The sequence below is a fragment of the Odocoileus virginianus genome, chromosome 11, assembly GCF_023699985.2.
Source record: "Odocoileus virginianus isolate 20LAN1187 ecotype Illinois chromosome 11, Ovbor_1.2, whole genome shotgun sequence".
NCBI classification, from domain to species: domain Eukaryota; kingdom Metazoa; phylum Chordata; class Mammalia; order Artiodactyla; family Cervidae; genus Odocoileus; species Odocoileus virginianus.
In genome coordinates, this window is record NC_069684.1 from 11,873,061 (window position 1) to 11,891,684 (window position 18,624).

General features: G+C 38.1%; 1 protein-coding gene across 4 annotated transcripts in view; it reads left to right on the forward strand.

Moving 5' to 3' along the window:
* The window catches only part of KCNK2 (potassium two pore domain channel subfamily K member 2), a 204,646-nt gene that overhangs the window by 147,243 nt on the left and 38,779 nt on the right, over nt 1-18,624 (forward strand). For all 4 annotated transcript variants that reach the window (XM_070473932.1, XM_070473934.1, XM_020899296.2 and 1 more), the window contains exons 4-5: nt 2,168-2,328; nt 4,390-4,576. In XM_070473932.1, the coding sequence (XP_070330033.1) occupies nt 2,168-2,328; nt 4,390-4,576 (348 nt within the window). The remainder of the gene's footprint in view (nt 1-2,167; nt 2,329-4,389; nt 4,577-18,624) is intronic.

Consider the following 18,624-nt stretch of genomic DNA (forward strand, 5'->3'; position numbering starts at 1 on the left):
GCTCAGTGGCTCTGTGTGTGTGTGTGTGTTTGTGTGTGTGTGCACACTGGGTGACTGTGAGGGCTTCCACCTCCGAGGCATGGGTAAGCAGGAGAGCTCAGCATAATGTTATCGAGAGAAGGTTCATGTTTGGAGGATGAAGCAGGAAGAGACTCCCAGAAGAGTCATGTCAGACTCCATCAACCCTACTCCTTTCATTCTCCCGTCTGCTAACTTTGGACATAATAAAGATGAAGTATAGAGATGCCACAAGGAACTGGTCTCTGTCTTTTGATCAATGAAAGGTAGATCGACTGTCTTTACATCTAGAATTCTTTGGATTGGGGGCCATCTCATTCGTGACATAAACAGGATTTCTGAGGAAATCCTTTGTCCCCTTTTCTGAAGATGTTCTGGTTACTTCTGGCCGAATCTGTCAGTGATGGATGAAAAGTTGGGAGTCTTGTTTCTAATGTCCTTTTAACCCATGTGGGGCAGATCAAATTGAGTCCTTTGATGCTTAAGCTTTTTATTTTTCAAACAGTAGAGCCTATTTTTAGCGATGCCCCAGTCAGTATTTGTTTTAACTGTATCTTTTCTTTTTGATCCTTGATCCTTTCTGGTGGTAGGTTACTTCTCATGGATGTAATTCTGAAGATATTTATCCTCTTCTGCAGAAAGAGAAAATGGGATGATATGGGATAACTCAGATGCTTGCCCTACTTCAGGTCACATGGTTGTTCATCTGGAGAGACAATAAAAAAAAGTGTTAGATCTTAGCAGGACTCTCTGGAATAATCAGAGAATCCAGGTCAAAACCCGCCCTCCTGATTTAGCAGGCCTCTTTTGTTATTGGTATTCTGCTTATTGATGATAGAAGACAGGATTGAGATGGTTGAGTTCCATCTTGGATGGTGTAAAGAAATGCTACACTCTTCCAAACAGTCCAGGTTAAACATTCTACCTAACTTTTGCGATAGCCTTTTCCTTCTTCAAATTACCTTGATACAAGACTTCTGGGCCTTTTTCACACACGCCTGGATGGACATTTGTATATATTGCCTTGATGCTCAGCATTCCAAAGCATTAGTAGACAAGAGCAGATGCAAGGTAAATGCATTGGAAGGTAAATGGGTTAAATGCGTAGACAGCTTACATCATATTCCCCAAACAGTCAGTGGGTCTGAGAAGTAGTAAGGCAGCTCTTGAACTGGAGGCTAAAAAAAAAAAAAAAAATGTTGACTAAAAAAAACACACAACATAAGAGTTGCAAGTTAAGTTTTATCTGGGGGCAAAATGAGGATGATAGCCACGGAGCCTTTCAGATAGCTCTGAGAAGCTGCTCCAAAGAGGTAGGGGGGAAGGTCAGTATATATGTGATTTTGGTGAAAGGGGAGTATATGGAATTAAGAGCATTATTTATTTTTTTGCAGAAAGTTTCTGCTAGTCACAAGGACTAGTCATCACCATGAAAGATTTAAGGATTTTAGTGCTTTTCTAGACATAAAAAGATAAAAAATTTGGTTCATAAAATTGGCTCCTGGAAATGTCTAATTGTATGCAGACCTGTTCTGCCAGATTTCCTCAGAGCACAGAGCACTTCATTTCTGCTCTCTACTCTGAACTTCTTGCAGGGGATTTTGAAAATCAGCAGTAACAGCTGCACATGATTTAATCCTTGTAAATGTAGATGGCAGATGCCAATTTGTAATTCACGGGTTTGATAATTTTAAGTTTTCATTTACTGCTTTTTGGTAGGTACTTGAATGAAAAAAAATTTTTAAGTTGTTTATTAAATGTTTAATAATTTAAGCATATTTGAATACTCTTAAGGCAACACACACTTAATAAATGGCAACAATAGCTTTGTAGTCAACTGCATTAGCAGCATAGGGAGGTAGAAGTAAATTGAATGAAAACATTGACTTTATTGTGTGTGTTACTCCCTCAGTTTTCATCATCTAGTTTAATTGGAACATTAACTATACTTTGGAGATTGTTAGAGTGCTTGTTTTTAAGAAGATTTTACATTAAAAGCTTATGTGGTATAAAGGGATTCTTAATTAGTTGAAATCTAGGATTGATATCTTATAATATTTGGAAATTTCTGAATCAAGTTTGAGGTCATATGTTTAAACTATTACTCATTTCTAAACAACTGAATTCTTATTCTTCTTTGTATTTTTAGGATTTGGAAACATCTCACCACGCACAGAAGGGGGAAAAATATTCTGTATCATCTATGCCTTACTGGGAATTCCCCTCTTTGGCTTTCTGTTGGCTGGAGTTGGAGATCAACTAGGGACCATATTTGGAAAAGGAATTGCAAAAGTGGAAGATACATTTATTGTGAGTATGATAGCCATTTAACTGCATATGTTAATTGTCTCATTTTTCAAAAGTATTATAACTTTTCTGTTCACCTCATATATAGTTAGATGTAAGCTATTGGGTTTTCTATAACAATTTACATGAATTTCTTTTTGCAAATAATTCACTGTATAGTTGTTTTTATACTTCTCTGAATGAATATATTAATGAATGAGAAAAAGCAAAATATACAGAAGTAGAAATCTGACAGTCCTGGGCTTAAATTCCAGATGTATTGTATCCTAGCTATATTCACTTAAGCTAGTTATTTTACCTTTAAATCTCCATTTTGCCATTTATATGAATAACAGTACTGATGATGAGGCATTCCTCTGAGATTTAGAGATATTCTAAGTGAAATCTTAACATAGCTAGTAAACCTTAGCCCTTTGCTGAAGGATTGAATAATGCACAGCAAACATTATAAAGGGGATCTATAACTTATTTTAATAATGTTGCTGATAGAAATTTAACTAAGGTATGTAATTTAGTAGGACCAAAAATAATATAATGAAGATGTTCATGGGCATATGCTATTCAGTAGAAAAAATAAATGAAAATGCTCTTAGAATTTTAAGTAAAAAATAATAATAATACCATGGTGGCAAGCTTTTATTCTTGAAAGTTATGAATGAAGAAAATAATTCTGTTAGAGAGTGAGATTATAGATGATTTGTTACTTCTGTCGCTAATATTATGTTTTATTTTTTATTTGATAATGTTTTATCTTTTCACAAAAAGTTCAAGTATTTAACTATTGATGAAATAAGACCACTGAGTGTTAGATTTTCAATTGAAATTATAATTCCCATTTTAACATTAGATATATTTCATATGGGGACTTCCCTGGTGGCTCAGCAGTTTAAAGATAATGCCTGCAATGTAGGAACCGCAGGGGATATGGGTTCAATCCCTGGTTTGGGAAGATCCCCTGCAGGAGGGCAAGTAACCCACTCAGTAGTCTTGCTTGGAGAATGCCAGGGACAGAGCAGTCTGGCAGGCTATAGTCCATAGGGTTGCAAAGAGTCAGACACGACTAAAGCGACCTAGCATGCATGCATGCATGCACACATGTTTCATATTAAATTCAGAGGTGAAACAGTGTGGGTTCTCTGAGGGCAGCTCTAGCTTAGAGGTGTTGAAGACTTGTCGTTGTCTACATATCATGTCTTGTATATTTAGTTGTATAGCTTAAGGTCGTAGAATAGTGAAATGGCTTGTCTAGTTCACATGGGAATCAACTGTGGACTTTAAGTCTGCTAGTATTTTTCTTTAATCAATTGAACAATGATAGGAAAATGTGGTAGGAGAGGGGAAAAGTTTCCATGAAGTTAGTGATTTTATCAATTATCAACAGTGGATATTTATGCTTCAGTTTTCTCAGTTTTCATATATTTCTAGGTTGTCTTTGGCCCGAAATCAGTTGTTTGCTTGTAGAATAGAAACATTTCAAAAGTAGTTCAGGTAAACAAAGAATGATGTAAATCTGAAGTTTTGTTCTCTGAGCAAATGTTATGTACTTTAGGAAGTATTTTACCTGTTGCAAAGCTATATAAAAGTAAAGTAGCATCATTATTAGCATTGGTTGTTTTCAGTTATTCATATCATAGCTTATATATTTAAGTAAAGACAATTGAAAACTAATTATAAAAGAATAAAATGCCATTCTTATTTGCTAATTTGCTGATAACAGTGTGTATAGGTTATATGCATAAAATAGATAACTAATGAGAACCTACTGTATCGCTCTGGGAGCTCTCTCTCCTCAGAGCTCTATGGTGACCTAAATGGGAAGGAAATCTAAAAAAGAAGTGACATGTGTGTGTGTGTGTGTGTGTGTGTGTGTGTGTGTAGCTGATTCACTTTGTTCTACAGTAGAAATGAACATAACGTTGTAAAGCAACTATACTCCAATAAAAAATAATTTAAACAGTATATATAGGTTAACTTTGCAGGTACATCAATTATCAATCTCAATCAATTTCTCTCTCTTAGCATCTCTCTCCCCCTGCCTCCTCTCTCTCCCTCTCTCATCCCTAGAAGTGGAATGTTAGTCAAACCAAGATACGAATCATCTCAACAATCATCTTTATTCTGTTCGGCTGTGTACTCTTCGTCGCTCTGCCTGCAATCATATTCAAGCACATAGAAGGCTGGAGTGCCCTGGACGCCATTTATTTTGTGGTTATCACCTTAACCACCATTGGCTTTGGTGACTATGTCGCAGGTAAGTTTTTGGAGATACACTGCTCTCCTAACCCTTCTGCTTTAGTTAAACTTTTTCTCTTGGGTTTGCAGACAACACAGTGACTCTCTTCATTTCCCAGGGCTGTCATAAGAAAGTACCACAAACTGGGTGCCTTTAAACAAAAGAAATTCATTCTGTTCTAGAAGTTCAAAATCAGAGTGCCAGTAGGGGCAGGGTCCCTCTGAGATTGGTAGAATCCTCCCTTGCTTCTCCCAGCTCCTGGAGGCGGAGAGCATCAGTCCCTGCTGGTCCTCCGGTGGTAGCTGCATCACTTCATCTCTGCTTTCGTCATCATATCATGTTCTCCCTGTGTCCCAGTTGCTGTGACTGAATTTCCCTCTTCTTATAAAGATGCCAGTCACATCGGATTAAAAGCCCACTCTACTCCAGTATGAATTCATCATAACTAACTGTATCTGCCAAGAGCCTTATTTCCAAATAAACTCATGTTTCAAAGTGCCAGGGTCGGGACTTCAGCATGTATTTTTGGAAAACACAGTTTCATCCATAACAGTGACAGAGCCAAAAAAATTTAAAAAAGAGATCATTCCATGACAGTGAAGGTCAGCAAAAGGGTACAGTTGAATATTTATTTTTCATTCTATAAAAGAAATTTAAATTACTGTCTGTTCAGAGTGTTATAGTACCGCTCTAATTTCAGAAACCACTTATCTGCCTCATTTATTTTTTTAGTGGTACAAGAATTCAAGTTTAAATTATCTTTGCTCTTTTTACTAGGCCTTTCCATATCTTAGTTTTTCCTCCCAGTTTTCTGGAGAAATAACTGACATACATCTCTTGGTATGTTCAAGGGGTGACAGCAGGATGGTTTGATTTACATAGATCATGCAATGACGTGATCACCACAGTCAGTACAGCTAACATCCGTCCTTCTAATGCAGTCTGCCTTGGTGTCTGGGGTCCCAGGGTGCTTCAGTCCCACTCCCATGTCCTAGGATTCTCTCAGTGGTGTCTTGTCCTTGAATAGTTGCTAGTTTTTCTTCTTGTGAGCAGGGAGCGAAGCCAGGAACAAGCTAGTTACCATCTTGGTAATGTCACTCTCATATTTTAGTTTTAGAAACACCTCAAACTTTGGAAGATGTGCTGAGCTACTTAAAACCTTCTTTTCTCTAAGATATTTATCTCCTCTAATTTTCAGTTCTAACATCAGTGTTTTTAATCTTTTTAGCAATTTATCCATATTTTAAAATTCATGATTTTAAGACGTGTCTCCTTTTTCTATGTATGTTATTTCTGTTGCTGTTTGCTTTATTGTTTTATCTCTTAGATCTTACATCATTTCATTTCTCTTTTCCTATTATATTTTCTCATTATTGTTACTGTTCATGGGCTGCCCCAGTGGCTCAGTGGTGAGGAATCCATCTGCCAGTGGAGGAGACTTGGGAGACGTGGGTTTGATCCCTGGGTTGGGAAGATCCCCTGGAGGAGGAATGGCAACCCACTCCACTGTTCTTGCCTGGAGAATCCCATGGACAGAGGAGCCTGGCAGGCTACAGTCCATGGGGTCACAAAGAGTCAGACATGACTAGCACACACACACACATTATTGTTCTAACTCTAGTGTTAAATAAATTGTAGTAATAGTGGTAAAAGTAATGTAGTAATTCTCTGTCATGCATCATTTTGACCAGCTTCTAAAAAATCTAAATTTTTCTTAAAAAAAATAAGTTTGAAGTGTTAAGAAAAACATGCTCATAATCATTATAGTAGGAATGTGCTAGTAAACTTCCCAGAATAGACTAAGTAGCCTAATTTAATTTTAGGAGGGTTTTATACTTTCGAGTTGTTTACTCTTCTTTTCTGACTCAAACTTTTTACTTAAATATTATCTGAAAAGAAAATATGTTGTGTAGCTTTATAAAAATTTCAGAGAAGGCATCTGTTTTTATTATTTGTTAATTAGTTTAACTTGGCAAAACCCTTCTTTCTGGGGAATGTATAATATCTTTGAAGACAGGGATGTTTCTACAAGCAAAGATTTGCTTTTGGTCAAAAACAGTACATTCACATCTCTGTGCTGGATGGGAAAGGATGGAGATCTTTTTGTATTCTGATTAGCAAAATGCAGAGAGAAGAATCTCAGACATTTGTAGGTCTATGTTGGATAACAAGCTTTTGTCCTAAAATAACCATTTTTCTACCTTTCATTAACATCACTGATATAGTTTGCTTAAGTAGAAGTGGAAAGAGCTTTAATGTAGCAGAAAGTGAGACATACGGATATCATGCAGAGTGAAGTGAGTCAGAAAGAGCAAAACAAATATCGTATATTAATGCATATATGTGGAATATAGAAAAATGGTAGAGGTGAACCTATTCTCAAGGCAAGAAAAGAGATGTGAACATAGGGAACGGGTGTGTGGACACAGGGTGGGGTGGGATGAATTGGGAGATTGGAACTGACATATGTGCAGTGCCATATGCAAAGCAGATAGCTCGTGGGAAGCTGCTAGATAGCGCAGGGAGCTCAGCTCTGTGCTCTCTGCTGACCTAGATGAGTGGGGTGGGATGGGATGGGGAGGGGGTAGGAGGGAGGTCCAAGGGCGGGGGAGATGTGTGTGTGTGTGTATGCATATAGCTGGTTCACTTCATTGTATAGCATAAGCTAACACAACATTGTAAAGCAACTGTACCCCAATTTAAAAATAAAATTATACTTGTGCTATGTTAATCTTAGGCTATTGTGCGTGTGAGCTGTCACTTCAGTTGTGTCCAGCTCTTTGAGACCCAATAGGCTGTAGCCCGCCAGGATCCTCTGTCCATGGGATTCTCCAGGCAAGAATACTGGAGAGGGTTGCTATGCCCTCTTGCAGGGGATCTTCTTCACCCAGGGATCAAACCCGCATCTCTTGCATCTCCTGTTTTGGCAGGCAGATTTTTTACCACGAGTGCAACCTGGGAAGCCCAACCTGTTGTACCTTTTTGTAAATATAATTAGCAATTTTATTTAATTATAATTAAATTATGTGTAATATAATTAACCAGAGGTCTTATAGTAACTGTGGAATATATAGGTATTAGGTGATAAGTCTTCCATTTTCAAGCCAACAGCCTTGTATTGCACATGTTATTATATCCTATTTAATTTTTAGTGTTTTATGGTGATGCATAGTTATGTTTATTAATGTATTTATTTTTTAGCTTTATTGAGGTGCAATTGACAGATAAAATTGTAAGATATTTAAAGTGCACATCGTGGTGTTTTCATATACATATATTATACATTGTGAAAGAATCCAATTGATGAATACATTCCTCACCTCACTCTAGGCTTCCCCAGTGGGTCAGCAGGTAGAGAATCTGTCTCAATGTAGGAGACCCAGGAGATGCAGGTTCGATCTCTGGGTCATGAAGATCCCCTGGAGAAGGAAATGGCAACCCACTCCAGTATCCTTGCCTGGAGAATCCCATGGATAGAGGAGGCTGGTGGGCCATAGTGCTAAGGATTGCAAAGAGTCCATCACAACTAAGCAACTAAGCATGCACATCTCATTTATTTATTTGTTTGTTTAGTGGGAACTTTTAAGTTCTTTTATCTTAGCAAATTTCAATGATATAATATGGTGCACATGTTATTTTAAATATGTGTCAGTCCAGTGTGAATGTCATAGTCTGAGACTCTAAAAAAACCAAAAATTATAAATAAAAATGTGGGTGGAATCCTAAAATAGTGTTATATTTGTGACCACAGTACAAACCAGCTTAGAAAAAAACAAGCAAATATTTTTACTTTATGGTTTTGTAGAAGCTGAAAAAACTTAGTTTTTAATTTCCCTTAGGAGACCAACACTCTGAAACTGGCTGGATTGTATTAGTCTATTAGTAACTGCTCTCAGCTGCCTGAAAACATCTTGTATATTAGTGGGAACCCTGAATACAGAATCATGGCCACAGTATTGGAGGGGAGCAGGGGAACAGAATATTTGCATGGCATTAAAGCTGCAGTCCATGGGGTCGCTGAGCGTCAGGCACGACTGAACGACTTCACTTTTGCTTTTCACTTTCATGCATTGGAGAAGGTAATGGTAATCCACTCCAGTGTTCTTGCCTGGAGAATCCCAGGGACAGGGGAGCCTGGTGGGCTGCCGACTATGGGGTCGCACAGAGTCGGACACGACTGAAGTGACTTAGCAGCAGCAGCAGCAGCAGCAGCAGATATAGTCTAATAAACATTGTTATTATTACTGAGGTTTTATTTTATTATACTGCTTTGAACCCATTATTTTAATTTCATTTGTACTTTACAGAGAAATAGTGAAAAATGGTAGAAATACACTTTGCAAACAACTTGCAAAGGAATTTAATGTGTTCAAAGTGACAAATGCTGAGAAAATTAGAGAAGCAGAATGGACACTACTTTTGTTGACTGACCTCTGTCTCCTTAATTTACGTATTCTGTACCTATTTTGGTCTTTGTGAAACTGTAGAACCCTATTCCTAGTCCTGTAGTCTTTACATCCTAGATCTATGTGCCCGGGGAGCATTTTTGGATTGAAATGGTGGACAACGGGAAAGATGTGGAAAAGCTGCCTAGGAAATGTGTGCCCTTTGCGAGAGTCTTTGGAAAAAAAAATAATTGTGAGTTTTTTAAAGGATCTTGGAAAATAACTGCTATAGTGAAGTAGAATACATAAAAATAGTCTTTCCTTCTGGGTACCTTGTGACAAGTAAAATTAGCCACTAAGTTAAAGTGACGACCCCATCTGGGAAACATCAGCTGTTTACTTTTTAGAGCCTTCCCTCTTGCTCTTAGATGTCTCTACAGATAGGATTCTCACTTAATTTTGATATGTTTGCCGGGAAAAAGCAAGCAGCATTGCTCAAACTTGAACCTTCTCATCTTTCTATTAGACTGTAAATCTCCCAAGAAAACAGAGATGTACTTCTCTTAATAGACACCCGCTGTCTGATGCCTTTCTCAAGTCTGCAAATGCTGCTCCAAATGGGATTAGAATTCAATTATATTTTTGTATTGAACTTCTTTGAAGACAAATTTAAAAACATACACTTCAGATCATGGTGTTATTAAAGCAAAAGGAGTAAATTTTGGAATGTGATATCTAAATGTTTAGGATACAGGTTGTAACATTGCTATAAGGATTAGGAGCATCTCAAAAGGAACAAGAGATGATGTGATGTGGTAGTTCAGACAACTCTGAGGCAGAGTGCTCATCCTCAGGGAGTGAGCACAAAAGTCCATGCAGCTAGACCTTTTGCCATGAGAAGAAAACAGGTCAACCCCCATTGCTTTGTATTTTTATGTGTCATTTCTTACTTTTTTTTATTTTTTATTTTTTGGCTTTAGATCTATTATGTTGCTATGATCCTATGATTCTTTGTTTGTTTGTTTTTTAATTTGTAATATAGCTACCTTTGGTTTCCCTGGTTGCTCAGATGGTAAAAAAATAATCTGCCTGCAATGCAGGAGACTGGCTTTGATCCCTGGGTCAGGAAGATGCCCTGATGAAAGGAATGGCCACCCACGTCAGTATCCTTGCCTGGAGGATTGCATGGACAGAGGAGCCTGGCGGGCTGCAGTCTATGGGGTGGCAAGGAGTTGGACATGACTGAGCGACTAATGCTCTACAAAGATGTAGCCACTTTACAGTGTGTGGTGGTTTCTGCCATACAGCAGAGTGAATCAGCCACACATATACATATATCCCTGCTTCCGTGGATTTCCTTCCAATTAGGACACTACAGTGCATAGTAGAATTCCCCCTACTATGCAGTTGGTTCTCATTAGCTGTCTGTTTTATATGAGTGTGTATATGTCAATCCCAATCTCCCAGCTCACCCCACCCCCTCCTCTCTCCACTTTGTATCCATGTATTTGTTCTCTACATCAGTGTTTCTATTTCTTCTTTGCTGATCAGGTCATCTGCACCATTTTCCCAGATTCTACATAATTTCATATTAGCATCCACGTCTGTCTGCCTCTCTGCAAATGGCACAAGTTCTTTGCTTTTTATGGCTGCTGACTTTTCATTTTTTGTGTGTCATAATGTTCATGATATAATTTATTAGAGCATAATTATTTCTAATTCATAAATAAATGTAAATTTACGTTTGCACCCACTGATCCTTTTCACTGTTGATTATACTGTATCTGAAGCATTTAGCAACTACTAGTAAAGACTAGTATATTTCAGAGTTCAGCTTTCTCTGGGTATGTGACTGAACATAAGAATTCAACATTTAATAGTTTTTCTGCAGGAAGAACTCCCCCAGCAATTTTCAATCTTACATTTATGTTTATGGAAGAGTATAATTCTTCCATACTGGCTGGTTGGTTGTCTTAGTAATTTGTGTCTACTTCCTGATGGCCTTTTTGGTTCTTTTACTAATGCTCAATATTCTAGAGCTAAAAAGACCTGGGAGCCACAGGTCCATTGCAGCACTTTTATTATACATATGAATAAACAGACCCTCTATTGCCAACTGTAATTCATAGAGCAACTCTTCCTAAAAGATAAGAAGAGAAAGTACATTATTTAGCAAAGTATCATTTACTTGATTTTCAGTTCAGTTCAGTCGCTCAGTCGTGTACGACTCCTTGCGACCCCACAAACCGCAGCACGCCAGGCCTCCCTGTCCATCACCAACTCCCAGAGTCCACCCAAACCCATGTCCATTGAGTCAATGATGCTATCCAGCCATCTCATCCTCTGTCGTCCCCTTCTCCTCCTGCCCCCAATCCCTCCCAGCATCAGGGTCTTTTCCAGTGAGTCAGCTCTTTGCATCAGGTGGCCAAAGCATTGGAGTTTCAGCTTCAACATCAGTCCTTCCAATGAACACCCAGGACCAGTCTCCCTTAGGATGGACTGGTTGGATCTCCTTGCAGTCCAAGGGACTCTCAAGAGTGTTATCCAACACCACAGTTCAAAAGCATCAGTTCTGCACTCAGCTTTCTTTACTTGATTTTAACAATGTCTATAATAATTTGTAGTCAAATTTGTAGAGGTAAGTTAAGTGTTACTCACTCAGTCATGTCTGACTCTGCAGCAGATTCCTCTGTCCTTGGAATTCTCCAGGCAAGAATACTGGAGTGGGTTTCCATTTCCTTCCACGGAATCTTCCCGACCCAGGGATAGAACCCAAGTTTCCTGCATTGCAGGCAGATTCTTTACTGTCTGATCCACCAGGGAAGATTGGTAACAATTATATTTGACAGTTTACTCTTGGTTTCCTCTGTTTTATTTCCTAACTTTTGTCATGTTATTTTTCATTTGATGAGAAGTCTGAATTGATAAATTATTAAGTCATGCTTGCCTTATAGGCCGAGAGTTAGATCTCATTAAAATCTAAGAAGTTATATTAATTATATAGAAATGTGTGAAAGATTGAGCTGTACTTACTTAGGCTTGCTTCTAAAACTTGTCTAAATCCATGATTTAAAAAAATTACTATGGGCTGGGGGATGGGAAAAATAGATGAAGCTGATTAAGAGGAACAAATCTCCAGTTATAAAGTAAATAATAAAATAAATAAGTTACAGAATAGGGAGTATATTAACTAATATTGTAATAATTTTAGTGACAGTAACTAGACCTATTGTCATGATCATCTCATTATATATATACACACACACACACACACACATACATATATATAAATGTCGAACCACTATATTATACACCTGAAACTAACATAATGTATGTCAGTTATGTATCAGTGAAAAATTAGTTGATGATTCTTCAGGAGTGAAGTCAAGTAATTACCTAATTTAACATAATGTAACATTATTTTTCAAAGTTAGTGTCCTCTTTAATTTATACTGTTAGGACTAGAGTAAGTCATGGAAACCAAGAAGTGCATTTCTATGAACTGATAGACATTGCCCAAAGAAGTCTTTTTGTTCTTGTTTAGTCTCTTAAGTCTTGTGTGATTCTTTTGCAACCCCACGGACTGTAGCCCACCATGCCAGAAGTCTTCAGCAACACTCTTTTGTAAGCCAGGTTAGTTCATAAGAGGTAATATGATTGAGTGAAAGCCAGATACAAATACATAGTTTCACAAAGCAGTGTCCTCACATTAGCTACTTTTCCAATAAAAACCAAAAATTTTAACCAAAAGTTTAGATGTATTTTAAGAAACCCTTATATTTGATATTGTGAAAACACATTTTCGTTCTGAGCCTAAGTTTACTTTGCCATCCAAATATATATTCTTGGAATTTTAATCTGTGAAATTTAGTATGTTTAGTTGAATAATGAAACTTTTTTGTCTCACATGTAGTTTTGAGTACTTACTGGGTTAATCAGGCTTTAGGCTTAATGCCATATGCTTCTCTAAATAGAAAAAAAAAAAAATTGGGAAATTAAAGCAGGTAAAACTGTCCTTCCAGTGCATTTACCTTTTCAAAACTTTACAGATTTTCAGTTATTGAATCTTTTGTCTTCATATTTTTTGACTTGGGAACAAAACATATTTGTTTATCTCATATTAAGAATCAAGTTTTCTTGGAATTATGTTTTCAAACTCATTATTGGAAATGCAGTTTTTGTAACCAAGCCATTGCTTTCTCTTATAACCAAAAACATGACGCATTTAGTGGAGTGCTCAGAGCTTGTTTAATGGAAGATGATTTTATCATGAAAACATATAAATCTCCATTGAAAAACCATGACAAGCTTTTTTTGTTCCAAACAGTTTGTCCTAATAGACAACTTTGAGAAAACAGTTTCTGATGTGGTCTAAACCTTTTTCAACTATTCAAAGACCAGGTATTAAAATTGCTATTATTGGGCTGATCACTGAGCAGAGATTTGCCAGGAATTTAGCAAATGACATGGAAAATACCTGATCAGAAGTCGGGTCAACTGAAGAACAGTCAGTTCTTCAGCACCACCACAATGGCTCAGAAAAATTTCTCTGATTGAAAAGAGAGGGCTTACGTGACTGTTAGGGAGATGCCTTATCGTCATCATTCATGTGTGCATTCATTCTGATGTTTAGTGAGCATGTATTATATATTATATAACTGTGCTAGCACTTAGTGGTATGATTGCACTAGGTCCTGTTCCTATGGGACATAATGTTTGAAATCCAGGAGTAACCATTAAATAGGAAATCGTTTTCTCTTCTTGATAGTTCTGTGTGTTAAAATGGAAAAATTCTTCAAGACATCTGGTCACCCCCTGAATCAGCTGGTGACTCTTGGAGAACTCAGCTCATCAGAAAACTGAGAGCTATATGTGTAATTAATTAAATGGGATTAGACCCAAACAGATCAGAAGTTAGGGACTGTGGGCAAAGCAAGGAGTTATTTAACTTCTAGGATTCAAAATGGATATATAGAAGAATTATAGAACACGTGGGAAAAAATGACAAAGAAAACATTTAGTGATTGACAGTCAATTCTTAGTGAGCTAGGCAGTAAATTGTACTAACTTTAATGAAAAAGAATATGTAGACCTAAAGATAATTTGTAGACATAACAATTATATACATCCTATATCCTATAGATTTCCATCCTTATAAAGGATGAGTAAGACAATGTGTTGATTTTTCTTTCTTTATGATCATGAGACTGCTGTTTTTCTGATGGCAGTTTCCCTAGTCTTAGACCAAGTACCTATCAGGAAATGGACAACTTCTTGAGTGCTGAAATTGAAAATCCCCAAATATAGGTTCAAATGCTAGAGAGATTTAGTTACTTTTTTGGTCTCGTGTTTTTTTTTTTTAACTTGATAGCATAGGGAAAGTTTGATTTAGTGGGTGAGCTGTTGTTTAATACTGAAGTCATATTTTCATTTGTAAAAAGGAAAACATAATTTACAACATTATTGAAAGAGCCTCTTAATTCTTGATGCATTGAGAAAAGATTTTATTAAGTTAAATTGCTTTACTATATAAAAGAAAAATATACTAAAGCAGAAAATAACTTTTTGCCCCTTCATATTAAGACAGCATGGGTGTGTGTCATGCTAAGTCGCTTCAGTCATGTCCAGCTCTTTGCGACCCCATGGACTATAACCTGCCAGGTCCTCTGTCTCTGGGAGTCTCCAGGCAAGAGCACTGGAATGGACTACCATGCAGCTTTCATGAATAAAAAGAAAGTCAAATGTACCAAAAATACTGAAATCCGTATTTGATATCTATATTAAAATACAGACCCTTGTAAAACATGACCTTTATTTTCTTTAAAACAAAGTTGTATATTTTATCTATATTTTATAATATATATATTATTTTAGAAAAGCTGAGGAGAAGCATGGAGTTTGATCCATAATGGCTAAATCATTCTTTAAATCCTCATTTGTAAATATTCTGTGATTCAGCATCATCCCAAGAAAGAAAATTAAATTTAATGGAGAGAGGGCAATGTGCATTCAAATGTTGTAGAGCAGAATAGGGCCAACTTTTGGAAACTGTTGGAATGGGGACATAAGACAAAGAAGCTCCTAGTAAAACAGTGCTGACTTCAGACCCACCTGGTTTCTAGGTAAGAACCTTGAGGGAAAAAGGAGCACCTTGTTTGATGTAGCATCTCCAGCCCTAGTTAAGTGTCTGCCATCCAGTATGGACGAAAAAAGGAGGTGGGGAAATGGGAAGGGCAGTAACTGAATGGGAATGATGGGACGGACAGTAACAGATCACAGGTGACGTAGACGACCTGGTTCAATGACCGGAGCCATGTAATGAAGCCAAACAAGCCGGGGTGTGAATTCTAGCTCTGCTGTTCCCTTGGCTGTGTGACCTGACAACTGGTACTACACCTACTGAGAGTACGGCTTGTCTGTTGGAAAATGGGGGTACTTACTACTGGGATTTTAGGAACCCAATACAAATCTTGCATCCTTGAGTTCTGAACTGAGTGTGAGAATGATGGCAATTGAAATACTGATAAAGACGTCTGGAGATATGGCTTAAGGCTCAATGGCCAGTTGGTCTTACTAAGAATCTTGTGCTAAATCAGTGGGAATAGGAGGAGTGGGAAGGGGTTTCCCAGTGACTCAGACAGTAAAGAATCTGCCGGCAATGAAGGAGATCCAGGTTCGATCCCTGGCTCTGGAAGATTTCCCCTGGGGGAGGAAATGGCTTCCCACTCCAACAGTCTTGCCTGGAGAATTCCATGGACAGAAGAAGAGCCTGATGGGCTACAGTCCATGGACGTGCAAAGAGTAGGACACAACTGAGCAACTAACACTTTCACGTTCATGAGGAGTGCGAATACAACGCCCCCAACACCTGCCTACTCAGGACTTTAGCACGGCCTGATTTCATTGAGGTAGACCGTCAGTAAGTCTTAGCTCTCACTCCCCTCTCTCCATCAGAGCTTGAATATTCTGTAAATCAGCTTCGGTGAGCTTATTAGCTGGGACTGGGTTAGCTAGGACTACGAGGCCAAAATAAAAGAACCTCAACCAACAACTCTTTGGTACCAGATAGGAAAGGGCTTCGTTAATGCTGGAACCAGGTAAGAAAGGGATTGTTGTGGGACAATGTTTGGGAAGCTCATCTGAACAGAGAATGGGCTCCTAGGAATAATGCCAGACTGAAACGGAAACTTTCCTGGGCTTGATGAGCTTTATTAGGCTCTGGTGATTTCCTTATTGAAGTGTCAAGGAGAATAATTCCAGACAAAAGTGGTGCCATCTAAAAGAGGCCATCATGTGAGAGTCAGAAAGAGGCTTATTTTAACTATTTTTAAAAGTTTATAAGATTCCTAAAACCTTGGTACCTCCACCCCTCTTTGCTATTTTTATTACCATCGGTCTGCTCTCCTGTAATGTTTAGCCAGAAAGCTTTTAAAATGGAAAGGAATTGTGTGCATATTTTCAGTGGCAACAAAGAAAATGGCAGTGAGGTGCCAGATGAGGGGGGATGAGTGGGTTGTAGCAGCCCACAGGCCATGTCTCAGGAGTCTGAAAAAAACAGTGGAGTGGTGGAATGGAGATGGGAGTAGGGGCCAATGGAGATGTCCTGGACTATGCCAGGACAGAGAGATTACCCTAGGGTTTTTTTGATTTTTCGGTGGGGGGGAGGGAGGGATAGAGCTGCTTTACAATGTGTTAGTTCCTGCTGCAGAGTAACGTCAATCAGCTATATGTATACGTATATCCTCTCTCTTGGACCTCCCCTCTCCCCATCCCATTCGTTTAGGTCACTGAGCTGAGCTCCCTGACCTATGCAGTAGGTTCCCACTAGCTAGCAAGAGACCCATGTACAGATTTCTTGAATGTGCTGGACTGAAATTAATGTTTATAATGACATCTAAAAAAAATTTCCTAATTTAAAAATAAAATAACTTTTTCAGCAAGTTATCTTGACATTATAGATTTTTAAAATTTGGTTAAGATTCTTGAATCCAATAGATCGAATACTGTGAGAATTAATTTATAAATCTTAGATATCAGAAAATTAAAAGGTTTCGTGAGTATTGGATAATACTTGTATATACATTAGCTTTCTGTGGATCACTTGACTGCCAGTATTTCATCTTAAGAGTGGCAATTAAGAATGAGAAAACATCCCCCAGCCCACACTACCCCTGACTTGGAATCCACTAAAACTTGTGGGATGAACATTTTACCCAAATATAAACCTTTTAGTGATTAAGTTAATTTACTCTTTTCAAACTGTGACATCCTGTTTATAAGAAAGAAAACTTATAAAAAGTCATCTTGAGCATGAACTAACTTCTAAAATCAACATTTTGGTGAACTTATGTGTTAAGTGAGTCACAACTATTTGGATGAGGACTTTCTGGTTTTGAAAGAGAAAGTACTTGGGAAAAAAATGTCATTTTGGTTTCTTTGAAATGGAAACATTTAAAAAATGGAATTCACTAGTGAGCCTATCATGTAACAGATTTCCACACACATTTCCTAAGTCACTTCTGTGAATTTGTAGCACTGCATCCCCCATGGGCCAAGTCTTAACCATCCCAAGATGCATTTAGCCTTTATAGTCCTTCCCAGAAATGATATTTTTAAAAATGCTGCACAAGGTAAATTTTTTACAATATTTTGCAGGTAAATATTACTGACTTTATAAACTGAACCTTGAAAATTATTCTTTGTCCCCAACAAAGGCTGAACTTGTATCCGTTCCTATTATTTGCCTGATGGAAAGACGTTCTCTTTTTACTCTGACCCTTTAATATTTGAAAATGTCATTGTGGGTAACTCACAGTCTAAGTTATAGAGAGTATGTTATAGTCAAATTTTTATATTTGATTTTTAATGTATACTGGCTGTGTATTAGCTGTTCTTCTGAATATACAGGTTGAGTTTTTTTAATTATGTCCACAACCCCTATTTAAGCCCTGTTTAATCCCCAGTCTCTACACTTTTGATTCTAAAATCATTCCCTGCTCTTCCCTGTTGTGTGTGTGTTAAGTTGCTTAGTCGTGCTGACTCTCTGTGACCCCACCCACCAGGACCCTCAGTCCATGGGATTCTCCAGGCTATAATACTGAAGTGGGCAGCCATTCCCTTCTCCAGGGGACCTTCCCTGGCCCAGGGATCGAACCTGTGTCTCCCACATGGCAGGCAGACTCTTTACTTCTGAGCCAGCAGGGAAGCTCCGCCCTGTTAAGATTTGTATTTAAGGATCCTGCTGGTTGTCTTGCCCTTTGGTACCTCAAGCACTTCAAAATTGTGATGGCCCATTTTGAATTACTTTTCCTTTTATTGTCCCTGTTCCTTCTGCTGTGTTTCCTGTTGAATTGCTGGTACCATCCACCCAATGAGGGTCTCTGGTCTCCGGTCAGCCTCGAGCCCTTCCTTTCACTTACCACACCAACTATGTAGTCGGCGGACCCGGACGGTTCTGCCTCAGGTGTCTTTTCTTTCCATCGCAGTCTGACTCTGCCTCAGTCTTTCCTTACTGGCTCAAAACAGAGTTTCTCACTGGGCTTCCCTGTCAAACCTTCCCTCTCTGCCCCTAGGTCTTTCTGCGCATGTAAGTCAAACACCAATCTGCCCTAAAACCTTTACCTACTCCGCACTGCTTTAAGAACAAGTCTTTACAACTTTCTTCTCCCCCTGGATTCCTCT